This window comes from Chiloscyllium plagiosum, unplaced genomic scaffold, assembly GCF_037043375.1.
Source record: "Chiloscyllium plagiosum isolate Xiang-an unplaced genomic scaffold, Cpla_swu_hap1 HiC_scaffold_5, whole genome shotgun sequence".
Taxonomy (NCBI): Eukaryota; Metazoa; Chordata; class Chondrichthyes; order Orectolobiformes; family Hemiscylliidae; genus Chiloscyllium; species Chiloscyllium plagiosum.
The window spans coordinates 56,585,451-56,613,140 of NW_028270143.1; the positions used below are offsets into that span (position 1 = coordinate 56,585,451).

A 27,690-nucleotide genomic window follows, 5' to 3' on the forward strand; every position below is an offset into this window, starting at 1 on the left:
AATGCAGATGGCTAGACAAATTGAATTCCAGAGGTAGAACAGGATATTTGTTCAATGGAAAATAAGGTATGATGATAAAAATTGAGTGGGGGTGGGTACATAGGCTCAGGAAAAAAAGTATGTGTGCAAAGTACAGCCTGCCAAAATGCTGGGGAGGAGGGACAGCCATACAAATGATAAGAAGCCCAGCAGAGGACCACAGGCCCACTACTGAAAAATTAGATTATTTTATAAGAATGTACAGGTTCTAAATGTACACTACAATGATACAGAGGGAAATAACCTTAGAACTCAAGTACATTCAAATGTAAAAGCTCCATAGACCGAAAGACTTTTACAGCAGTCACTGATTCTGAAAATAAGTACTGAGGTAGCAAATTGAGAATAATTAAACAGATGCACCACAGGGTTCAATCATGATCCTGTAGCCAGTGTCGCTGTGTGCTAAAAGCTTGTTCACCCCTCAAGAGCATTTACATATCTACCTTAATCTTGCAGAGCATGAATTGCAGCTTGTTCATGCAATAAGTCAACACTAGTCATGACATTAACATTTTCTATTATTACAGCTTGAACAGTACAAATCAGTGCTTGCTGGGGAGCAGGAATTTGAAGTCACATTTCAAGATTCATATAGAGGATGGATAGAAGTATTCAAAACATATGAAAACAACCAACTGTTCTACAATCAGTTCTTTAGGAATTTCACAGAAGAAATTCATGCTACATCTGAACACTGGAAAGGTTTTGAATTTAGCACTTTTCAGGAACACCTCATATGGAATCTGTAAGTGTAAATCCATATTATTTCAGTAGCCTGGAAATTCTGTGTGTCACAGCAGACTTTTGTTGCCGTCGTGGAGATGGTTCACAGATCTTTGGTCAGAATTATTAGTGGAGATTGGCAGAACTGATCCAGAATTTCACAATCAATGTTGCTTTTGGTGTTGGTCACTGCAAGGGTCGTCCAGATTAATTAGTGGCTTCTTAGTTATTTTTATCCTTTTTCCATCAATTTTTCTCCCTCCAATCCCTCCCACCTGATAATATTGACTCGAGTTAGATAGGTACAAACCACCTCCAAGTTATCCTGCCTAAATAGTTATTCCATATACTTATTCCTTATCCAGTATGCAAGCACAGATGGATAAAGAGGAACCAAATTCTTTCTTCAGAGTATGACCACCCATGTAGATTTACAAAAGAGATGGTTAAATAAGAATCCTTTTGTCTAATACAGGGACACTGAGGACAATTGCTGTGCCCATACCACATAGTAGGTGGGATAATGCAACACAGAAAAAATTGAGATTGAACAGCTCACTAAACTACAGTGACATTACACTTTGGAGTAATTGGACAGGAAATCTTACAGTGAATGCAAACTTTCACATCTCATCCAACTGAAGAGCAGTGAAATCATTCCAGTAAGGATGTCCAGTCAGTCAGGCTGGTGTGCACTGTCTTTGTTGGGCTACTCTGTTATCATAGAATCCCTGTTATAGGGAAACAGGCCATTCAAGTCCACACCGATCCTCTGAACAGCATCCCATCCAGGTCCACCCCACTACCTTATCACTGTAGCCCTGCATTTCCCATGGCCAATCCAGCTAGCCTACACATCCCTGGATACTATGGGCAATTTAGCATGTCCAATCCACCCTAATCTGCACATTTTTGGAGTGTGGGAGGAAAGTAGAGCACACAAAGGAAACCCACACAGACACCCGAGGGTAGAATCGAACCCAGGTCCCTGGCTCTATGATGCAGCAGTGCTAACTGCTGAGCCACTATGATGCCTGATATGCTTCCTGATGATGACCCTTGTGTAATATCAGAAAGAAAATCAATTGGCCATTCTTGATTGTACAAGAATTTGGCTTATGAGGGATTGCATGGAGAAAACATCAGTAAATTAAACAATGTGTCCTCAAATAAGGTTTTGTGGGTAGAACTTAGGAATGTTAAGAGGTCAGCTGTTTTCCATGACTGTATTATAGGCCCACAGAGAGTCAGCAGGAAATGGAGGAGCAAATATGTGGACAGTTCACAGAGATGTATAAGAGTAATAATCGGGTGATTATAGTAGGGCATTTCAACTTTCCCAACATAAATTTGGATAGTCATAGTGTTTAGTGTTTAGAGGGATGGATTTCTTGAAATATATCTCGGGAGTTTTATCTTAATACATAGAAGGCCCAGCAAGGGATAGCGCAGTGCTGGATCTGTTTCTGGGGAAAGAAGCCGAACACGTATTCCATATGGCAGTGGGGGAGCATTTTGGCAATAGCGACCACAACATAGTAAGGTTCAAATTTGTCCTGGACAAGGAAAAAGATAGCCTGCTAAAGATGGCTTTGAATTAGGGCAAGGAAGATTTTATTAAAATAAAGCAGGATCTGGCCACAGTAGACTGGGTACAGCTCCTTGCAGGTTAGACTACAACAATGCAATGGGGTGCATTCAAAAAGGAACTAGAGAGTACAGGTCCAATACATACCCTTTATAGAAAGGTGTAAGAGCAATATGTTCAGAGAACCCTGAATGTCTTGGACAATTCAGGACTAGATAAAAAAGAAGAGTAGAGCTTTTAGCAAGACCAAAGGGAACAATTCAGCTGCAGTCCTTGAGGAATACGGGAAGTGCAGGAGGGAACTTAAGAAAGAAATTAAAAGAGCAAAAAGGGGGCACGAGAAAGGATTTGTGATTTTAAAAAAATGCATTAAAGGAAAGAGGTTAACCAGGAAACGAGTAGGATCCATTAGGGATCAAAAGGGCAACCTGTGTTTGAAGCTGCAGGATATTGGGAATGATGTTGAATGAATACTTCTCTTCGGTCTTCACTCTGAAAAAGGAGAACATAGGTACAGAATTCAGGAAAAAGTACTGTGAGGAACTTGCACAGTTTCACATAGGAAATGGGGAGGCATTGGAGGGTCTTTTGGATTTAAAAACAGACAATTCTCCTGGCTTGGATGAATTGCGTCCTCGGCTGCTGTGGGAAGAGAGGCAGGAAATTGCAGGGTTCTGTCACAAGTTTTTCATTCCTCTCTGGCTACAGAGGTGTTACTGCACTTAACAGTTATGTTTATGTATTGAACTTAATTGAGCTTGATTGAGCTGTAACTAAAGACAGCTTTATATTTAGTTTATATTTTCTTGACTGTTTCTAAGCACTTAATATATTCCAGGATCTTTGATGTATTTGATGCGCAAGGATCTGCATTGGAAAATAGTGATTTCTGGCCAAGCATTGAAAATCATATTCGAGGAATTTGCTGGCTGATTGTAAACTCAAACCAACCACCTGATGGAAATAGTGAGTAAATAGAAAACAGATTCCATAATCCTAAATCACTTTTTTAAAAGTTTACAGATGTGGAGTATGTTCTGACTTTATTTTTAAGTTAGATAGAAATTATGCATTAAATTATACTTCTTAGTTATCTCTCCACTTAGAAGGTAAGCACTTTTCTTTTCTCGAAAGTTTAGTATTAATTCAACAAGTTGCAAACACACATCTGTTTGCATTTGAGTTAAAATAACAAAAAAAAAGAGGTATTACATTTAATATGTGAAGATGTTAGGTGCCATACTATAGAATTCATTGATTCTCCCAATTAGAAGAAGGTGTTTGTTTATAATGTATGAGCATAATACAGATGTACTTTTCAGACAGTTAAACAATGATGCATTATGAGAATTATACTGCAAATGTATTAAAATTAATTTTAAAATGTATTCATATGATATATTATTACAATTTATGTTCCTCTCAGCATTTTATTTGTGTTTTTGCATCACTAAACTACATTATTAACCTAATCTTCCTGGAATTGGGTCCTGCACTCTTCAACTGGAAAGTATATAATTTGCCCTGTAAGATGCAGGAAGTGTGTGATGATAACAGATGGTGAGGGTTACAGAGCATCTGGGACTTTAGTGAACCACAAGATCAAAATTAATGAGATTTAGGGTTGAAGAAAGAGTAGGATAAATGATAGAGATAAGGGATGAATTGAGAGTGATTAAATTAGAATCAAATCAGTTACAGAAAGAAAAATAAAAAGAGGGAGAGAAGATTAAAATTTTAAAATATTGAAAAACGAGACTTTAAAAAATATCTAGAAGGAGGCTGAACTGTTCAAATTAATCCTGTTCTGTGAAAAGGATGATCGACTATGTATTTCTAATTACCCGGTTGATAAAAACATACATACCCTGTTAATTAGGAGATTTAACTGTCTATGACAAGTTTAACGGACAATTAATGTGAAGTTTTTTAAAATGCTGAGGAGGTTTGGGGTGCACAGCCATTTGCCTGAGGCAAACACAGTGAAAATGTTATAGAGATTTGTAATTTGTGGCATATGTCTTTTTCATCTGATCTTGCCGAACAATTTTGTGCATTAATATCAATATAGGTTGTGAACTTCACCTTTTTTTTGGGAAAGTTGATCCATCACAGACTTGTACATCTGATTTAGTTTGGTGATATTTTTGTTCCTAATTTCTTTCCTTTTCTCCCTCATTATTTCTGGGTTTTTTTGCCAAACTTACTCTTATTAGTGTGTCAAAAGATTACTCAGGCGTTTTAAAATACATTTCCATGACTGCTCGAAATGAAGTGTATGTTGCAAAGAGATTAAAAACTAGAAATGTAGAATATGCCAGCAACTGAAAAGCATCAATGGACTAATGTTTTCAGTACCAGTTTTTCTTGGAAGTTTTCTATGTCTGTCTTGTCATGCTTAGATATTAAACCCCTTACTACTATACGATGCAATTTGCAAAAAAAGGCAGGAACATGGCAAAACCTGTCCAGATGAGACAGCGAGTTACATGATACAAGAAATCTGGGGAACTGAATTTACAATCCTATGTTGGGGAATTAGAAGTTTAAAAAATTGGTGATACATGCTCATGTAAAAGTCACATTTTTGACACCAACCTTTTAGACCAAACATTCTCGCTTCCCTTCTACACAGGTAATGTAATTAAGGGGTTGATATGAATTTTTGACCTGGGCCACATTGAATGGACAAAAGTCACCTTTAGTGGCTTGAAAGCTGAAGCATTTCTAAATTGATTTCAATTGTTTTCTGATCCTAACAAAAGGGACATGTATAAATATAAATATATTTGATATTCTTTTAAACCTGATCCTCTGCTCAATATTTTTAACTATTGTTATGATCACAGCAGATAGTCATCTGTACAAGTCAGCATCCGAGGAGCAGTAAAATCGACGTTTCGGGCAAAAGCCAAGCCATTCTTGATTAAGGGCTTTTGCCTGAAACGTCGATTTTACTGCTCCTCGGATGCTGCCTGAACTGCTGTGCTCTTCCAGCACCACTAATCCACTGCTCTATAAAACTTCCAAAGAGATAATTATCATGGTAAGTAGCTGAGATTATGAATACTGAGTTACATTAGTTTTAAAGGAGAGAGAAATTTTCCAGTTCTTTATATAATTCAACATTACAAAGTGACTCAAAAGCTGTAGCAAAGGAAGGTTTTTTTTGCAAAAGTGCGGTAAAAATGCTGTTTCAGCTAGGTTTTTTTGATGCAGAAAATGGTGATATAGAGATTCATACTGTTTTTGAGAACTTGGGTTCTAAAGTGGCTGAAAAAATACACATAAGTTTCCAATTTATGAAGATCTGACCTTTTTGAAGCTAGCAAGTAATTTTGAACATTGAGTTTAAACAATATTAGTAGAAATCACATGATTTCAGTTAAATGATCAGGAATCCACTTAAGGACCATACTGTTAGTGTGTTTACTGACTTGAGTTCAATGTACCAGCAAGAGATAAAGTGACATCAAAATGTCACTTAATTCAAAGAAAATAGTACCTTAACAGCTGAGGTGCCATTATTAGCAGTCTCTAGGCTGTGGAGGTGTAAGAGTGTAAGTCATTTGACAAGTTGTAGAAAACATGGATATGTTAACCGTGTGTCAAGTATTAAGTGAGATAAGTTAGCAGTGTTTCTAAAGGATCTGAGTGAGACACTAACTAAGCAAAACAACATTGAATAATTGCAGAATTTGGTCAAAGGGGAACTAATTAAAGCTGTGGCAGCTGAGCAAGAAGCTTTAGCAGAGACTCTTCACTGAGGTTTGAATATCTCTGTAGTTAATACTGTGGGAAAGAGGATTTTCTTTTCTGCTATTTGGAAGAAGGTTGTTCAAATGGGTCTTCTATAGTGGAATATAGTTTGTGTCTTTATTTTGCATAGGCAACTTATTTATTTGTTTGTTAAAAGTCCATTGACAGCCTCTTGTGAATATAATCACCACTAATCCAGAATCTGGTTTCCAGCATCTGCAGTCATTGTTTTTACCATCTGTACAAGTCAGATCACAGAGTGAAACCTGGTTTGCTAGACAATAAGTTTTTTTTCTTTTTGTTTATCAGAACCTTGGCATAAGTTAGACAGTTAATCTATTACCTTATTTGGACTAGTTCATAATGGTTTCATATTACTAGATAACAAATGGGAATATTTGAATACATTGTTTATAAAGAAACTAGTACAAAGGCTTTGTTTGTCAGTCTTCAAATTTCCAATCCTGAGAAACTCGATGGTTGGTGGACTGAAGTATTTGACATGATATCCAACGTGATGCACACCATGAAGTATAAAATAGGCCACAAATCCCATTCACAAAGTACCATTTGCAAACATCTAAACTGTTGTTGCCATAGCAGGTTAACATGTTAAAGAGGATATAGTTCATTATTTAGCTGAAATTGAAACCTTTTTGTATGTGACTATTTTTTCCTTTTCTAAAACAATGCCTATTCTGTTGTTCTTCACAGGCAGTTATTCAGAATCGAATTGTATCACAGGGAAGATCAATTGGAGAGATCTACTTAATAAGACTCTGATATTCAAACAGAATGCTGGCAGTAATTCTGGTACATTTTGGAAACGGTAAGCTATTCTGGCATGAACAGTGCTACATGTAACTGTAGCTACATAGCTAGAATAATCAGCTTTATTGAGTGTGAGAGGAAAATGAGGACAGGAGCAGGCCATTTAGCCCCGTGAGCCTGTTCTACCATACATTTAGACCATTGTTGATCAGTAGCTTAATGTTCTTTACCTGCCTTGGTTGTTCGTTACTTCATGCTCATGTTTGAACAAAAACCAATAAATCTTAGCCTCAACAATTTTTCTGAGGGAGACATCTTCAAATTCTCACTATTCTTTGTGTGAATAGGTACTACCTATCACCCCAGAATAGCCTCACTCTAAACTTATGCAAGCTTGCTTTAGGTTCCTCAAGTACAGGAGGAAGTCTCTCACATTTTTTAATTTCTTTAATTATGTTAAATACTTCAATAATAATCATCTCATTATAATCCCAGTTAATGTTAAATCCCAGACTGATACCTGATTTGATGTATCATATTTTAATTCATTTTGACTTTGACAAACTCTCGCTGAAACATAAGCAGGCAATGTTGTTGATTTTGCTTAAACAATAGAACAGAAGTTCAGTAACAAAAGAAACTATTATGGACCAGGCCAGACCTCTCAAATTTTTTTGAAAAGGTAGCCCAGACCCTAACTTTGCTAGTTGTTTTAAGCAGGTGTAATGTGCATATTCCAGGAGAGAATCAGCTGGTCAAAGCACATGGTTTAAAACAAAAAAGAATTTATTAACAAGATTAGTGAATGAAACACAAACAACAGAAAACAGGATACCAGATAATATAACCTGTCTGAAAACTGAACAGCTCATCTCAACTTAATGATGCTATTCCAAATACTGGCAATGATCCCCATAAACACCCCTTGGCACAAAAGGTAAAATCAAACACAGGTTTTTACTCGATAGAAGTCAGAGAGAGAGAGAGGACCAGCCTGCACTTGCTTCTTTGGGTCCAGCAGCCTTTTTCCATACTACTGCTGAAAGAAAACACCATGGTTGCAGAAATACACATTTATTATTAACTTCAGGCACACAGGAACACCTATGTTTCTCAGTAACCTAGAGTCCAAAAACCCAATAAATACTATTAAATTTATATGTAAATCACACAGTTTAGATCATTATTTATACTTCAGGGAAGATTACACAGCTGTTATAGACTTTCCACATAACTGAGTCACTTAAACCGACATGTCATTACATCTGAGTAGAATTACTGAGAGATCTATAGGGCCTGTCTTGATTACATTTGCTATTGATGTGTCTTGTCGAGTGTCCAGGCGTAGTCCATTATCTATATTTACCATGTATTAATTCTGGGTGTTAGGAACATATTTTCATGCATTATAGATTCTATGACTGTTTTAACTTGTAGAGTTTATTATTGTTTATTCAAACCTTGGAATCCCATTAAAAATCACACAACACCAGGTTTTCATCCAACAGGTTTATTTGGAAGCACTAGCTTTCAGAATGCTGCTCCTTCATCAGCTGGTTGTCCTGATGATGGAGCAATACTCCAAAAGCTAGTGCTTCCGAATAAACCTGTTGGACTATAACCTGGTGCTGTGTGATTTTTAACTTTGTGAACTCCTGTCCAACACCGGCATCTCCAAATCTTGGAATTCTGTGGCTTCATACTCTTAGTAAGACCCCTGGATCTCACACTTCATCTACCTTAACAGTAAAAGGAGAAGTTATTGATACCTACACAGATTGTAACAAAGTTAGTGATGTGGTCCAGGATCTTAACAGAGTGAATCTAAATTCACTCCTAATATTTCATTTCTGAGGTGGAATCTTGGAACCAAGTTCTTCAGATGGGAGCGGAAATTTGTAGGTATGACAGAGGTCTCGGCTGCCAACTGTGGAACCAGTAAGGTGTGATGTCACAGTCTTTCAAGTAGTCCCACAATACTTTGGTCACTCAGATATTTAGCAGACTGTGTCAGACCTTCCATGAGGATGGAGGAACCTGGGGTTGTCAGCTTTCCCATCCAGGAAGAACTGGTGATCAGTTAAAGGCTGGCAGTTCTTTTACACTCTGGAGAGGTATGGCTGCTGGTAGTACACAATTACCTAAAGCCTTGGATGAAGGAGGAATGCAGGAAACATAGTTGAATTGTGGCATGAAAGGAATTGCAGAGTGATTCATGGGAAAGGGTTTAACAGACAAGGTTGGCATCCATGTCCTCTCATCCTACTTCCAGATACAACTTCTTTGTTTAGACATTTGAACAAGAGAGACCTGTGGAAACCTGCAAACAAATATTTGCTGATTATTCTCCCTGCATGACAAACCCCACCAGGCACAAGGTTTACATTCATAACAGCGGAATGAGGAAATTAATGTCTACTTATGGAATGCAGTTAGCAGTCAGGCCAACCAGCCTCCCCATACCAGACTTAATCATTCTTCACTCTTCAATTCAATTGAATGTGGCTCAAACACCAAGTATATCTTGGGAGGGTGCAAGATTCCACCCATGGTCTAATTTTATGTTGTTTCTCACCAGAAAGTCAGTTGGTGGCTGACAGAACTGGAGTCAATCTTCACACACTTTCATAATTGTTTACAGAGCTACAAATTGCAAACATACAAATCCCCAATAATTACAGTTTGGTCTGAGTCTATTTATAGACATGAATTATAAGTTAAAGTCCATCATCTAAATATAATTAACCAATTAATATACAATTAACATATATGCATTGTGGCAAGGTTTAAAATATATATACTTTTTGATAGTTGTTTGTGCGACAATCTCAAACGTAAATCTTTTATTTTTGGGGCTGCTTTTTTGTTTTCAGAAGTTCCTTTCTCATTCTCATTGTTTATTAAGTGATGCACTCACAAATTAATATTATCTTCTGCATTTGTATTCGTCTTGTTTTGGCTTTTCCTCAGGAAAAACCACTCAAATGGCAAATGAACATAGTATTACATTTTTCATCTTCAAATCTATAAATATGATTTTTTTTGTTAATATGGCAAAAAAATCCCCGTAATCTGTTTCCAAAAGGGGATCACGAGAGATCCTGATCTAATGCAGCTTTATTCAAATTTGTTTATGAAGAATTAGGACAAAGGTTTCCTATTAACTTATGAAAGTGAGTTCAGATTGGAATAAACTGGAAGTATTTTCTTAGGTTAAATATCAAATAAAAGTGATTTGTTTGGCCTCATACAGCCACATATGCACTGTAAATGCCTCTCTTCCCTCAACTATACACTTACATGCTCCCCTTCCAACTCTTTTCTGCAGTTCAAAAATAATCTATATTGGTGAATGAAAACACTTAGGCGAAGCTTTTCTTATTCCACACATCAAAGCAATTCACAAGAATACCAATTTAAGGGGGAAACCAAAAAATGGACTGGATGTGAAGAGAATACTGATTGATTGGCAAAGAAATTGCCATGGAGAGTCCACTGTTGGATGATGAATCACAGTCATTAATTTTGTTCAGTTGAAACAGCCACAGTTCATGTACATGTTTCTTTCTGTCTGTAAAATCAGAACAGGACCCTGTATATTTGGAGAGGTAACTTCCAGTATACACAAGTGTGCCATTCTGGGATCCTGATTCTATGGTTATCAGTATATTGATTATAATGAAGTCAGCCAGGTGAATAGGGCAGCATGGTGGCTCAGTGGTTAGCACTGCTGCCTCACAGCACCAGGGTCCTGGGTTTGATTCACGCCGGTGTCGAGTTTGCACAATCTCCCCGTGAGTGCGTGGGTTTTCTTCGGTGCTCTGGTTTCCTCCCACAATCCAAAGATGTGCAGGTCAGGTGAATTGGCCATGCTAAATTGCCCACTTTGTTGGGTGTGTTAGTCAGGGGTAAATATAGGGTAGGGGAATGGGTTTGGGTAGGTTTCTCTTTGGAGGGGCATTGTGGACTTGTTGGGCCGAAGGGCCTGTTTCCACTCTGTAGAGAATCTAATCTACTCATTTATCCCCACTCTTTGCTTCCTGTCAGTCAATCAATTCTCTATCCATGCTAATACTCTACCCCTCACACCGTGCATTCTTATCTTATGCAGCAGCCTCATCTGCGGCGCCTTGTCAAAGGCTTTTTGGAAATCTAGGTACACCACATCTACCGGATCCCCGTTGTCCACCTTGCTTGAAATGTCTTCATAGAATTCCAAAAGATTTGTGAAGCATGACCTGCCCTTCATGAACTTAGGCTGCGGCTGTACAATGGGACAACTTTTTTCGAGGTGCCCTGCCATTTCTTCCTTGATAATAGATGCTAGCATCTTCCCTACTACGAAGGTTAAGCTCACTGGTCTGTAATTCCCCAGCTTTTGTCTACTTCCCTTTTTAAGCGGTGGTGTCACATTTGCTATTTTCTAATCTGCTGGAACTGCCCCAGAGTCCAGCAAAGTTTGGGAAATTGCTGCCAGTCCACCTGCTATTTTTCCCACCATCTCGTTTAGTACGTTGGGATGCATTACATCAGGGCCAGGAGACTTACCTATCCTTAGCTCCATTAGTTTATCCAACACTAGCTCTTCCATAATAATAATTGTTTCCAGGTCCTCGCCTACCTTTGTCTATTTGTCACTTACTGGCATATGATTAGTATCATCTACTGTGAAGACCGATGCAAAGTACCTGTTCAGCCATTTCATCATATCCCATAACTAACTGCCCCTTCTTACCCTCTAAAGGGCCAACATTTACTTTAGCCACTCTTCTTTGTGTTATATATTTATAGAAATGTTTGCTATCTGCCTTTATATTCTGTGCTAGTTTTTTCTCATACTCTATCTTACTTTTCTTTATAGCTCTTTTTGTGGCTTTCTGTTGTCCTTTAAAGTTTTCCCAATCTTCTAGATTCCTCCTGTTTTTGGCCACTTTGTATGCCTTCTCTTTCACTTTGGTAGCCTGCCTTATTTCCTTAGACACCCATGGCGGATTACCTCTCCTCTTCCAGTCCTTCCTTCCCACTGGAATATACTTTTGCTGAGCACTTTGAAAAATTTCTTTGAAGGTCTTCCACTGCTCATCAACTGTCACACCATAAAGTCGCTGTTTCCTGTCTACTTTAGCCAGGTGCTCCCCCATTCTATCATCATCCCCCTTATTCAAGCACAGGACCCTGGTGTTGGATTTTATCTTCACACTATCCAGCTGTATTTTAAATTCAACCATACTGTGATCGCTCGTTTCAGGAGGATCCCTGACTATGAGGTCATTAATTATTCCTGTCTCATTACATAAGACTAGATTGAGGATCGCTTGCTCCCTTGTCAGTTCCATTACAAACTGTTCAAGAAAACCATCACGGATACACTCAAGAACTCCTCCTCAAGGCTACCCTGACTAAGCTGGTTCGACCAATCTACATGCAGATTAAAATCCCCCACGAGAACAGCCGTACCACTTTTGCAGGCATTACTTATTTCCTTATTTATTGCCCACCCCAATGTAATTTCTTTTGGCCTATAGACTATTCCTATCACTGACATTTTCTTCTTGGAATTCCTAATTTCCACCCAAATGGATTTGACCTCATGCTCCATAGAACCTATATCATCTCTCAGCACCACCCTGATGTCGTCCTTGAATTTCAGAACTACACCACCTCCCTTGCATTCTTGTCTGTCCTTCCAAATAGTCTGGTAGCCCTGAATATTTAATTTGCAGTCCTGACCATTCTGCAACCATGTTTCCGCGATGGCTACCAAATCATATTTGTTCATGATGATTTGTGCTGTTAAGTCATCAACCTTGTTACAAATGCTATGAGCATACTGGTAAAGTGCCTTTATGCTTCACAACGTCTCTAATATCTCCCGCGTTATCCTTCATTTTTGCTTCTTTCATAGTCTGCTTGAACTTAAACCTTCCTGCATACATGCTAGCCTGCTGCTTACCTTTTCATTTATCACCATACTCCCTGTTGCCATCCCTTTCCCTCCCTTGACTCACAAATTTAAAGTCCTAGTGACCACCCTATTTATCCTTTTTGCTCGAACACTGGTTCCAGATCGGTTCAGGTGGAGACCGTCTCATCTGTACAGATCCCCCAGTTCCAAAACTGATGCCAATGTCCCATGAAATGGAACTCCTCTTTCCCAGTTTCCTAATGGAACCAGTCCCTTAGCCACATGTTTACTTCCCTAATTTTCTTGTCCCTGAGCCAATTGGCATGTGATTTGGGCAGTAATCCAGAGATTATGACCCTTGAGGACCTGTACTTCAATTTCCTTCCTAATTCTTGATAATCCCCAATCCCTGCCTATGTTGTTAGTCCCAATGTGGACAACAACAACTGGATCCTCCCCCTCCCGTTACAATAGCCTTTCAAGCCAGTCAGAGATGTACTGCACCCGACAGGCAACACACCATGCGGGACTCCCGGTCCGGCTCAATAAGGATACTATCTGTCCCCCTAATTATGGAATCCCCTATAACGACTACTTGTCTTTTTGTTCCCCACCACCCCTTGAATGACCTTCTGCACCATGATGCCATAGTCAGTTGGCTCATCCTCCCATAGCCTTTTTCCTTATCCACAGAGGAAGTAAGAATCTCATACCTGTTGGATAAGGTCAAAAGCTGAGGCTCTTCTACTCCTGAACTCAGGATCCCCTTACCTGCCTCACTTGCAATCACACCCTGTTGTCTTTGATCACTGACTGAACTTGAATTACTTAATCTACCAGATGTGACTGCCTCCTGAAACAAAGCGTCCAAGTAACTCTCTCCCTTCTGGATGTGCTGCAGTGTTTGAAGCTCAGATTCCAGGTCATCAACTTGCTGCCGATGTGGTCACTGCCGTTCACAATGGGATCAGCCAGCTCCCACATCATACAGCTATCAAGTGTTCAGCTATTAAGTGTTAATCAAATATTCTACATCCTCACAGCATAGCAAATTGTTATGATCTAGAATACACCATTACAACATTTAATAGGCATCTGGATGGGTATATGAATGGGAAGAGTTTAAAAAGGATATGGGCCAAATGCTAGCAAATGTGACTAGATTAATTTAGGATACCTGGTCCGCATGGACGAGTTGGACCGAAGGGTCTGTTTCCACACTATACATCTCTATGACTCTATGACAATGCCTGAGTAAATAGTCATAGCAAATTCAGGTTGAAAAATTTCAAAGTGTACTTGCAGCACTGCCAGCAAACTAGGCACAGCTTTTTCAAAGAGATGGCACATACACAATAAACAATTTGGCATAAGTCTCTAGTGTATGGTTTTATAATTCTGCAATGGAAAATAGTTTTTTGGGTAGAACATCACAGGCTGCTGTGTTCTTAGAACTTTGTTCCAGCAACAGCTGCTGGGCAGTAGGATGCAAGGAATTTTAACTGCCATCATCTTTAATACTAATGCTTAAGAATGTATATTCCTTCTTTTTCTGTCAGTGAGAGCAGAACCCAATGACTCAAATAGAAATGGCAATATCCTTTTATAATGATAAATTTAGATATCAAAGGGTTTAATGATTAAATTGGTCCTTTGGTTTGGAGACCAAAAGCATGAACTCAATGGCCTCCTGATAATTTCAAAAGAAGCTGTTCAATTCACTTTAAATAATTATTCTTTTTATTAATAGCTATAGTAAATCTCATTTGTACAGATTTTATTTATTGTATTTTTCTCTTTTAGGTTTCAGAGTTCACTACTGAAGCTTTTGAACTTGAATAACATCATTAAGCTAAGTGCCAGTGATATACAGATTATAAGCCAGAGTTTTGGAAATTTTAGTGATGCAAATTTGTTTGGGACTTCCCAAGGAATACAGGTTGTAGCAAAGGTCATTTTAGAAAATGTACCTTTATGGATGAAAAAGTATGTCAACGCAACAAATGAAACACCATTGATATTTCCTGCATTACTTCAAATTACTCAAATAAGTAGTGTCAATTCATTTTTTTCCACACTAAAGTTTTTCACGAATGAGTGGTCAAAAGGACAGTCACCACAGTTTAGGGAAGCACTGAACATTTTGTTTAGTGTGTTAGAAAAAGAATTACCAAATCTACTGATCACTGACCTCTTTAAAAGTACAACTGACAAGTTTAATGCCACATGGTTCAGATTGCAAAGGCTTCTTAATCATCGAATTTCTAAAAATCTAACACACAGTCTAAATTCTTTCTGGAATTTGACATCTACAATATGGATAAGCTCAACCAAAGGCAACATAGATTATCTTGATATGACTAAAATATTTCTGCATTATTTGAATAATCTTGGTTTACTGTCTCAAGAACAACTTTCATCAGTGCTGGATGCCATCAATGGCTTAAAAAATGCTTCATTAATTGATCCTTTTGCTCAATCTTTATCTCAGCTGCCATTGTTCAAGCTGTTGCAAATGATTAATACAGAAAATAAAACAAAGCTTTTGGAGACAGCTTTTAATATACTTCATGCAATCTCACAATTATCAAATGTGACTGAGGTCTCATCATTGGTAACTGCTGTCAATAATATTTCTGAAGACATTTCCAGTTTTTTTGAACGATATAGCTCCAATGACATTAGTGAGGCCTTTAGTGCAATTTCAAAACTTGTGTCTGTCTTCCACAACATGTCAAAGGATGACTTAGCTGAAAATTTATTGAATCTCTATCTCTACGTACAATCACAAATACAAGCAGGGGGAAATGTTACAGGATCAGAACTGCAACAGATAAATGAGACAATTGTAAGACTCGCAGAAACTTTCAATGATAATACAAACAATGTTAGCTGTTTGTTGTTACAAGCATTGCAGTCTTCATCCATCCCTATTTCTGATATTTGGTTGAGTAAGTATTGTTCCACACATAATACTGGAAGAAAAATCCGTTCAGTAGAGGCTGTTTCTAATTCACAATCCAGTCAGAATCCATACAGAACCTTGGTGGAACAAATTATAAACAACCTAATGGATAGAAATCAAGAAATAACATCCTCACTGTCATGCATAGCAGATTTGTTTCTGTCATGGACTGAAATTATAAACGAGATAGCAGTACAGCTGGATTTGGATATTCAAGTAGTAAACTTCTTTTATGATGGCTTGAAAGAAGTGTCGCAAGAACTGAATAAAACGTCAGTATGTACCAGACATTTGATCATGGATAACAGGACAGCTGCATTGAAAGTCTTCCTGCAGAACATTACTGCAAGAAATGGCTTTAATCTTCAGAATTTGTACCAATTAAGCACTGATCGCATTATCATCTTACATCATATAGTGAATACATTTCTTATTCCAATCGACAACAAAACGCTTCAACAGCTTGCCACAATTGTGGACAATGTCCTTAGTTTATTTCAGGATTCTAATCTTGATAATTTGAATGATTTCTCCAAAATCATAGATGCCCTTCGCCCTATGTGGTCATTGTATGACCCTCAACATGACAAAATGTATTCAATCCTACAAACACTTGCATATTTAAAACCCAATGCTGATCTAGAAAGTATTAAAGTGGTCGTCAAGGAAATTCTTTTATTCTACAATAACAGTTTCAACATGGACTATCTCAACCACTCTGTGCAATATATGAAAGAATTCTTGAATTTAGTGGCAACAGCTGAGACAAATGGAGGCCAGTTTCCACACAAAGCCTTAGTGGTGTTAATTAAACAACTAATCCATTCAGAAAATCCAAATACAGGGGAAAAGGAATGGGGAAAATTGCTGCAGTGGCTACTTGTACTGACACATACCAATCTTTCCGATCCATCGCTCTCATTTCTGACGCATGTAACCAAAATTCCGATCTTTGGATTGAACATATCTGAAATAGACAAAGTTATGAGAAAAACTGAGGAAACAATTTTCAAGATTCGAAATCTGACAGAACAGTTCCATGGCACAAATGCATCTGTTGCTTATTACTATGAAGTTATTGAATTGTTGGAAATGATTTGTCCTGATTCCAGTTCTTACAAAAGCACAAGCATTCAAACTCTGAAGATGTCCATTGACTTAGCTTACAATATTGTTAATGATGAAAACATGTCATATAACCTAACAGAACAGTTAATGAAACACTTGGAAAACATGGCCAATGACAATGCAACAGCAGAAGAGCTGTTTGGCCATTTCAGTAATCTGGTCAGTGGAAATGTTAACTTAAGCCAGTGGTATTCTGTAGATTCTGCCAAACTCCTATCTCGGCAAATACAAGCACTAACTGCTGTTCTAACTTCAGATCAGAACATTCAGAAATTTTCAGTACTGCTTCACAAATTACTTCTTCAGATGAATCAAAGTGCTTTTATAAATTTGAGGCCAGAGAAAATTTCGAATGTGTTATTTGGCACTTTGGATATAATTCATCATTTTAATATGAGAACTGCATACAATTTGTCTGTGACCGAGGCCATGAGTGCTTTACTCAGTAAAACTGCAGTTTTTGGTTGCCTAAGTTTAAATAAATGTTCAGAACAGGACTTGAACATTCAGAACATCAGATTGAGTCGACTGTTTTCTCAAATAGCACATTTTGCAGAGAAATTAGATGAAATGGATAAATCAAAATGTAAACCTCATCTAATAATTGAATCCAGTGAATCATTTTATCTGCTAATTGAATATATCAACAACAAAACATTCAACAACAACTCAATTGTAGAAGAACATGTAAATACATTTATAAATGGTTTGGAGGGATTTCCGCTGTCAGAGATTGAATGTGCTGTAGATGTTATGAACATTTCTAGTGGTTTTCTGAAGACATTACAGCAGATTGAGAACAAGGGTGGAACCAGTGGCATTGAACAATTTTTACCGTTTGCACAATCGGCCTCTCGTCTTCTTCATGTTATTTCAGAAACAATAAAAGTTCGCAATGACACAACAGCAGCTGCACAGGCCCTCATTTTACTGAAGAACGAAAGTTCAAATTTAGCAACAATCTTGAAGAGTCCCAATTATACTTCTGTCGTGAAAGTGCTCAACATGATTGATAATGTAACTGAGCATTACAAACTGGAGACACATCCAGGTGGATACTTTCAACGGTTGCTGATGTACTTCGATTCATTTTCTAAGGTGCTTGAGCTGATTGAGATACCTCAGGAAACAACAGAAGAGCTCAAAGGTGTTGGTGAAGTATTAAGATTCTTCCTTCCATTTCTAAACAAAAGCCACACCCAAGATTTGGAAACTGACTCTGTACTCAACGTTACATTCTTTGTTTTGCAACATTTAAACTCAATAACTGCAATTCATAATGAACTGCAATTGCTGAAAAGAGATCTTCAGATCTTGCTTAATGCCACAGTGCAGCATGGCTCAAGTAACAAACAAGCTGTGTACAGCCTTAATGAACTCATAACTTTTGTTGAAAATGTCACATTAACTTATAACTCAAGACATAGTAATGCCACCTTGGAGTTTCCACTTCAGCTTGATGCAATAATTCAAACTGCACAACTTGTAAGAGAATATGTGATATTTTTGAATAAGGTATCATTACCATCTATGCCTGCCAGTGAAGGTGCTGAAATGTTCATTCAATTACTGCGTAACAGCCTAATGAGAATCAAATACATTGAACCAACTAAGTTGTTTGCTGTCCCTTGGACTTCTCTTTTCAATGATAAACTTATACACAGGATGTTTTCAGTACTACTTGGTAATTTTGTTCAGCATTTCACAAATTTTCATCAAGATCAGATCAGCTTGACAGAAAATGTAACCTATGTAATTTACAATCTCACAACCACCTTGACAACAACCAGAGATGTAGATTCCATAAATGCCCATTTGGAGCAAATGAACAGTGACCTTGCAAGGTTCTTTAAAGAACTGAATAGCACTGGGGATTCACATGTCATGTTAAATATTTTGACAAAAGTGACGAGCATTTTAAAACATGTGCCAAAATTTCAAAATATGACTGAGATTCTGCAAATCATCAGGGTAATTTTATCAGAGGCTGGAAATGAACATTTTCCACAAACTCTAATTCAAGATGGTATTACCTTAGTAAAGAGTCTTTCTACCATGAATGTGAGTCAAGCATTGAATGCACTTTACTTGTTTGGATTAGCTCATCAGACAACGGGATTAGAGTTCAGTCAAGGAAGTCAGACTGGAAATTACACTGAACTTAATGAGAAGGTTATCAGACTGATACAGGTGATTTCTAACATTGCTAATTCCTCACAGTTATCACAGTGTTTGCCCGTAGCTATTTGCAAGTTGCTATCAGAAGAAGCAGCCGACGTTGATGACGGTCTCTTGTTAAAAGCTTGTGACTTCAAGGCAAATCAAAGTCTTAGTACTGCTTTTAATCTGGCAGTTGATATTAAACAGCTCTTTGCAGAAGTTGTCCAAGGGACGACAAAAGTGGAATGCTCAGGAAGTACTGTTTTCAAGAAAATCATTCAGCAAACGGGTTGTGTTCTTCAACACTACGAAGAGTTGAATGCATTTTTGCTCCAGATTGCCCAGATGTGTGGCTTCAAGTCTCCAGTGCTAATAAAACTGCAAGATATTTGGAATAACATTTCATATGTCAAAGTTTCCATCAAAGAGGACAACTTAAGTTGTCCCATTGTCCCAATAAGAGAAAATTCTGAGAGGCTGATTCACCTGATTCAGAATATGACTTTAACAAGCACTATTTCTGCTGAACAAGCCATTAATTTTCTCTCTGATGTAAGTGACACAATACTTTTGCTGAGTGGCAACAATTCAGAAACTGCACACAGCTCTCTGAAACTTCTTGCTAATTACTTAAGGAATGCAACCAAAAACGCATTGTCACTTTCAGATTCAAAAAAACATATCTCCACACTTATCCCTGCTCTGCGGTCATTACTTTCAATGACAGGTTATCAAAATGAATCACTGTATTCAGTGTTAGATGATTTATTGGGTGTCCTCAATCATAATGCCATTAATGTTTTGTCAACAGATATTGACAAAATATTAAATGACATAACAAAGAATCCTAAAATTGAAGAGCTACTGCCAGCTGTAAAGAATGTGATCAGTTTGATGAGAAACATAACAGCAAATGGTTTCATTGAGCTTAATGCATTGCAAATTTACAAAATATCGAATGATTTGGAGACAGTTCTGGAAATAATGCCGTATATATCCAACTTTACAGATGAAAACAATTACAAAATACTGAATGTCATCAGTTATTTGGTTAAAAACCATAACCTCCCAGAAATAGTTAACACAACACTCAACCAAATGGTAAAATCTGCCAGTCTCATGAGCAATATTTCACAGCTGCTAATGGAACAAATGGACTCAGCAGCATCTGTTCTGGAGGTTTATCAAAAGTTGCTCCCCCACATCACAGACATAATCTTTAATGAACACTTCAACCAAAGCTCAAAGGCATTTCAACTTATAAATGATTTGATTTTTGACGTTTACTCACATTGGGATCATACACCTGAATTCAGACAAACATTGGTAAACAAGATTATCCAGATCTTGAATGAGCTACTACCAGAAAACAATCAGGCAACTATAAATTTTGTGCATGTTATCAATAATGTGTTCTTGGAGTTCCAAGGATTTGACCCTAATGGAAATCTTAACTCAACTGAAATCATAAATATGACACTGAACTTGATGGACAGGCTTGAAGAGTTGTTTGATGCAATGCCAGTATCAAGTCCTGCTTGGAAGATAGCAGCCGATATTCCTAAATTTACGAAACTGCTTCTCGAGTTCAAAGAAACAGGCAATTATACAAGGTAAAAGAAGTTATGTCTGTTGGTGAGATACAATTGAAGTTCTTATTTAGTCTTTTCGGTATGATTTTCATTGATTCATTCAAATTGGAGGGGGATAGTAAAGCTTCTGTGTTTCACTAACTGAAAATTAGCACTCTGTAACATATCATTTGGGAGTCGAACGATATGTTTCTTTTAAGTTTTATGTAAATGCATTTTTATAGTCATATTTTTAATAATTTCACTTCAGTTGTTGACTCAGACCCAAGTGATAGTGATTAGTCATCTAATTATAAAAGGCAAATGTTGTCTTTTTAATTTTATTAACCAATAATTCCTCAATGCTCTGTTACATTCACTGACCATTTTCAGAAACCTTTACATGAACCTAGTTCAATAAAATTTCATGTCTGTCATATCTGTTTCACTACAATGTCAGCTGTCTGAGCAATCTTCCATTATGATAAAGTCCACCTGGAGGGTTGTAGATTGTGTTGTTACTAACGGCAAAACAGACCTCTTCATTGATTGTTTGACCGAGTCCATGAAATTTGGCTGCAAAACATCCAAATATTTGGTGTTCCTAGAAGCCATTTTAGATTCAAAATGACCTTTTAATCAAGATGCACTAAATATTTCTTTGGATTGCAGTGCTGTGAATGTATGCCACCAGTATGCAGATTAGCAGATCATCCCATTAGTCAGTATGTAACGCTGATGCATCTCTAATATTGCCGACTTGAATGATTCACCTAACACCTCTCTTAACATATTATTCTGAACGTACTAATGCTCACTCCACTTGGTGCCATTCCTGGATGCTGTTAGAGTAAAACAAAATCTACACTGAAATCCATATTTGAATCTAGCACCTCTTACAGGCAGATCTAAAGCCTCAGAGCAGAGAGAAGCTGTCATTACCAATGTTGTAAAAACGGCCATCACCGTGAATTTGCATCTGGCTCCTAACAGCCACGGAAAGCTAACAGCTCCAAAATCTCACATTTTCCTGACCATTGTTGTAGAAGAGAGGCTGCCTCCACTTCGTGTTCCAAAAGACAGGGAAATGTTACACTTCCCTTTCCAAAGAAATGTAGGCAATTCAATGTGCAGCATCAGCTTTACAACTTTAGTTTTCTCATGCGCAGGGTGCTGCCGTCTGGGCACATATGACTTTGTGGTGCTGCATGTAAATTCAGAGAGATCTATGACAATCACAATGACTCCCAGCCTACAAATGTCCAGCAGGTGTACAACCAAACTTAATGTAGTGTCCAGGCAGTGGTAATAATGTCCTCATTTTGTTTCAGTCTACTGTACTATCATTATTCTACCCACTAGCAGAATTCCAATGGTGTTTACTCATATCAATGTTACAAATTATTTTGAAGCAATCAATGAAAGTTAGCCATCACTTTCTTTTATTGGAGTTTCACCTGCACAGATACAAAGCAATGGCAATATATTAATTATTATTTGTGTTTTTGTTCAGAATATATATAAATGTCAATTTAAAATGACCTGTGTAATGATTGAGCAAGACAAATTTATGTTGGAGAGTGACTTTTTGTTAATCCTTGTTTACAAGCATTTCAAGCTCGACCAATTGGGCGTTCTGCTTATTGACTTTGCAAGTGACTATTTTATGTTGAAGTGTTGATAATTTGATTTCTCAATTCCCATCTCAGTGCACCATGTAGTCTGGTAAAATTTACTATTGACACTATTGGTGGGCGGCACGGTGGCACAGTGGTTAGCACTGCTGCCTCACAGCGCCAGAGACCCGGGTTCAATTCCCGCCTCAGGCGACTGACTGTGTGGAGTTTGCATATTCTCCCCGTGTCTGCGTGGGTTTCCTCCGGGTGCTCCGGTTTCCTCCCACACTCCAAAAATGTGCAGATTAGGTGAATTGGCCATGCTAAATTGCCTGTAGTGTTAGGTGCAGGGGTAAATGTAGGGGAATGGGTCTGGGTGGGTGCGCTTCGGCGGGTCGGTGTGGACTTGTTGGACCGAAGGGCCTGTTTCCACACTGTAAAGTAATCTAATCTAAAGTAAAAATCTAAAATCCTTTCTGTGTTACTCTCTCTTCTTTCAGAATGGGAGAAGTGTGTCAATTTGATTGGTTCAATAAGTACGCCACGTCATCATATGCCACAAGTCTCTTTCAGTTAAAGTTACTGAATCTCTTTACAGGTAAAGTACCTTTGCATTTTTCAGCATATTTCATATTTTACCAAATCAACATATCAATATTCGTAATTGAATTCTTACTAACACCAACCAAGACGATCCTGTGTTGGCTGTGCAAAAGTCAGCCCTTTTAGCTTACAATGCATGTACAGTCACAAAAATGAATCAAAGGGTCTGCATATTTAAATAACTTGCCTGCAAACTCCAAAAGCTTGAATCCTGTTCATAAATTATTTTAGAAGTACACATCTTTTGCTTAAAGTGAAAGAGATCGATTATCTGCAAAACCTACAAACGAGTTAATCCCAGAAAAAGAAAGTAATAAAGAACCATTAGAAGCAATAGTCCACCCGAAATTGAGAACCATAAAAGCTGGTATATCCTGGTGAGCTAGCAATAATTTTTTTCCCAGTTCTGGGAAGTAGTTAGAGTTTGCATTCTGGTTCACTGCTGCCAGTTAGGCAAAGCAGATGGTGATAGCTAGTCAGTAGGCTGGTAGTACCAGCTTACACTGGTAGATAGGTACTAGACTTCTGCTTTAATTGAAAGTTGCAATGCATAGCTCTATAATTTTAATTTAAATGTTTATTTAGTCTGATTTTAAGCTTTATGTGCCTTTTCACACTGGTGTTGATTTTATACTTTATTGGTGAATCAAACTCAATTTTTAATAGTATTGCAGACATGAGCTTGAACATCACAGAAGTAAAGCACGGCAATTTATAGTACTGTTTTTAACTTTTATTGTGAAGAAACCCAAGAGAAACATTAAATTTATATTGAATGTACGACAAAGAATTAACCACAAACATATAGCTACAGAAACAAAGTCAGCATCATGCAACTACATCCAACTAACAATTCTCATGTATTTCATTGAATTGTTTATGGCAACCATTAGCAGTCTTGTATAAACATAATGTCATCAAAGGTACAATTTGGGGCTTGATTTTAAGAGGTGACATACTCAACATCCCTGCCTCCCCCTGACAGAAAAGTTAGTTGACTCAGATTCTGGCTGCTTTGGAGGAACCAGCCTGAACTGTGCAGAATGGGACTTCTGACCTGGGTTTGTCTCATCCTGGAGAACTGTCAGTTGATTGGTTTGGATGGCAGCTTTGTAGTCCCAGCAAGCCAATCTCAAGCTATGGCCAAGATTTGTACTACTGTCAGTATCCCAGAAAGAACAGTCCTGGAGCCTGAACAGAAGTAAATCCGTTATTTTGGATGGGCCTGGCTGGAAGACCTCAGGGAGTGATGCAGGGAGGGTTATAGAGACTAGGACTGGCATTACAGCAGGGGAGAATTTGATTTTAGGACTTTGCCAAATGGGCACAAGGGAGCTTCTGAAGGAGCTTATGCCCACCCTGCTTGACAGCAATCCACACAGTGAAAACCACTGGACTATCGGCCTTGCCTGCTCTTTCCCTTACCACAACTAAAATAACAGCAGAAGCAGAATGACACTTTTAATGGGATAGAACATAGAGAACATAGAAAAGTACAGCACAGAACAGGCCCTTTGGCCCACGATGTTGTGCCGTGGTTTAATCCTAATGTAAAATATAGTAACCTAACCTACGCACCCTTCAACTCACTGCTATCCATGTGCATGTCCAGCAGTCACTTAAATGTCCCCAATGACTGCTTCCACCACCACAGCTGGCAACGCATTCTATGCATTCACAACCGTCTGTGTAAAGAACCTACCTCTGAGGTCTCCTTTATACCTTCCTCCTAATACCTTCAAACCATGACTCCTCGTACCTGTCAATCCTGCCCTGGGGAAAAGTCTCTGGCTATTGACTCTATCTATTCCACTCATTATTTTGCACACCTCGATCAGGTCTCTTCTCTTCCTCCTTCTCTCCAGAGAGAAAAATCTGAGCTTATTCAACCTTTCTTCATAAGGCAAGCGCTCCATTCCAGGCAGCATCCTGGTAAACCTTTTTTGCACCCTCTCCAAAGCTTCGGTATCTTTCCTATAGTAGGGCAAACAGAACTGGACACAATATTCCAAATGTGGTCTTACCAGGGATTTGTAGAGCTGCAGCAAAGCTTCGTGGCTCTTAAACTCGATACCCTGTTAACAAAACATCATTTGCTTTCTTAACAACCCTATCCACTTGGGTGGCAACTTAGATGGATCTATGTACTTGCACACCCAGATCCCTCTGTTCTCCCACACTGCCAAGAATCCTGTCTTTAATCCTATATTCAGCATTCGAGTTCAACCTTCCAAAATGCATCACTTCACATTTATCCAGGTTGAACCCCATCAGCCCAGCTCTGCATCCAATCTATGTCACAGTGCAGCCTGCAGTAGTCCTCTATACTATCGACGACACCTCCAACTTTTGTGTCATCTGCAAATTTACTAACCCACGCCTCAACCTCCTCATCCAAGTCATTTATAAAAACTACAAAGAGCAGAGGCCCAAGAACAGGACCCCACTCAACACTGCGGGGCCCCACTCAACACTGACCTCCAGACAGAATACTTTCCATCTACAACCACTCTCTGCTTTCTGTCAGTCAGCCAATACTGAATCCAGATAGCCAAATCTCCCTATATCCCATACTTCCTGACTTTATGAATGAGGAGAAAGTGAGGTCTGCAGATGCTGGAGATCAGAGCTGGAAATGTGTTGCTGGAAAAGCGCAGCAGGTCAGGCAGCATCCAGGGAACAGGAGAATCGACGTTTCGGGCATAAGCCCTTCTTCAGGAAGGACTTTATGAATGAGCCTACCATGGGGAACCCTATCAAATGCCTTGCTGAAGTGCATATACACCACATCCACTGCTCGACCGTCATTGACCTGTCTTGTCACCTCCTCAAAGAGCTCAATAAGATTTGTGGGACATGACCTGCCCCTCACAAAGTCATGCTGACTGCCTTTAATCACAGTATGGTTTGCAAATAGTCATAAATCCTATCCCTCAGAATTCTTTCTAAAACTTTGCTGACCACAGACATAAGACTGACTGGTCTGTATTTGCCTTGGATTTCCCTATTACCCTTCTTGAAAAAAGAAACAACATTCGTTTCCTTCCAATCTTCCGATACGACTCCTGTGGAGAGTGAGGAGGCAAATATCCTCGCCAGCAGCCTAGCAACCTCCTTTCTCACTTCCCGGAGCAGCCTTGCATAAATCTTGTCTGGCCCTGGGGAATTATCAATCTTAATATTTTCCAAAATTTCTAGCACATCAACTTCATCAATCTTAATCTGGTCAAGACTGTATCCCAGCTCCTCTAAGTTTTCATTTATAACAAGTTCCCTTTCCTTGGTGAAAACCGAAGCAAAAAACTCATTTCGGGCTTCCCCTGTCTGCTCAGACTCCACGCACAAGCCCTCTCCGCTATCCCTGATCGGCCCTACCTTCCCTGATCATTCTCTTATTCCTCATGTATGAGTAAAATGCCTTTGAGTTCTCCCTAATCCTTCTTGCCAAGCCTTTTTCATGCCCCCTCCTGGCTCTCCTCCGTCAGTTTCTGAGCTCCTTTCTAGCAAGTCTGTAATTCTCTAAAGCTGTGCTAGATCCTTGCTTCCTCCACCTTACCTAAGCTGCTTTCTTCCTTTTGACGAGAAGTTCCTCTGTTCTTGTCATCCAAGGTTCCTCAATCTTACCCCTTCTTACCTGTCTCAGAGGAACAAATTTGTGCATCACTCACAGCCACTGCTCCTTAAATAGTCTCCACATGGCTGCTATGCCCTTTCTGTGGAACAATTGCTTCCAGTGTGTACTTCCCAACTCCTGTCTGATAGCGTCATAATTTCCTTTTCCCCCATTAAATATCTTCCCTTGGTAACTGCTCTTTTCACTCACCAAAGTGCTCTCCCACCATGAGATCTGACACCTGTCCTGGCTTGTTGCAGAGCACCAAATCCAAAATGGCCTCTCCCTTCGTCGGTCTGTCTACATACTGAGTAAGGAAACCCTCCTGAACACACCTGACAAAAATGGCTCCATCCAAACCATCTGCACTTAGGAGGTTCCAGTCGACATTGGGAACGTTGAAATCACCCATAACAAACACCCTGCTACTTCTGCATTTTTCCAGAATCTGCTCGTCTATGAGATCTTCAATCTCTCTACTGCTATTAGGTGGTCTGTAGAAAACCCACAATGTGGTGGCTGTTCCCTTGCTGTTCCCACCCATACTGACTCAGTAGACAAACCTTCCTCAACAACCTTTGTTTCTGTAGCTGTGATGCACTCTCTGATTCACAATGCTACACCCCCTCCTCTTTTTCCACCCTCCCTGTTCTTTTTAAATGTTCTAAACCCTGGAACATCAAGCAACCATTCCTGACCCTGTGAAACCCACGTCTCCGTTATGGCCACAACATCGTGGCCCCAAGTACTGATCCATGCTCTAAGTTTGTCACTCTTATTTTGGACACTCATTCCATTAAAGCAGACACACTTTAACCGATTCCTTTGTTTCATCATGTGAGAAACCTTCCTGATAGATTCAATACATTCTGTCACTGCCCCATCTGCAACTGACCCCCTCTCAGACATGTGGCTCTGATTCCCACCCCCCTGCCAAACTAGTTTAAACCCTCCTGAATCACACGAGCAAATCTCCCACCCAGGACATTTGTGCCCCTCCAGTTCAGGTGCAACCTGTCCTTCATGTGCAGGTCCCACCTTCCCCTGAAGGTATCCCAATGATCTAGGTATCTGAAGCCCTCCCTCCTGCACCAGCCTCACAGCCACATGTTAAGCTGCATTCGCTGACTGTTCCTCATCTCATTATCTTTGGCACTGGTTGCAAACCTGAGATCACTACTCTACTCGCCCTGCTCTTCAACTTCCAACCTAACTCTCTCGTAGTCACTTTTCAGATCTTCAATCC

At 38.9% G+C, this 27,690-nt stretch overlaps 1 protein-coding gene across 1 annotated transcript in view; it reads left to right on the top strand.

Moving 5' to 3' along the window:
• Positions 1-27,690, top strand: part of LOC122549894 (ATP-binding cassette sub-family A member 13-like) — a 277,518-nt gene that overhangs the window by 98,128 nt on the left and 151,700 nt on the right. The window contains exons 14-18 of the mRNA XM_043690092.2: positions 570-787; positions 3,192-3,319; positions 6,827-6,941; positions 14,592-20,654; positions 22,729-22,826. Of these exons, the coding sequence (XP_043546027.2) occupies positions 570-787; positions 3,192-3,319; positions 6,827-6,941; positions 14,592-20,654; positions 22,729-22,826 (6,622 nt within the window). The remainder of the gene's footprint in view (positions 1-569; positions 788-3,191; positions 3,320-6,826; positions 6,942-14,591; positions 20,655-22,728; positions 22,827-27,690) is intronic.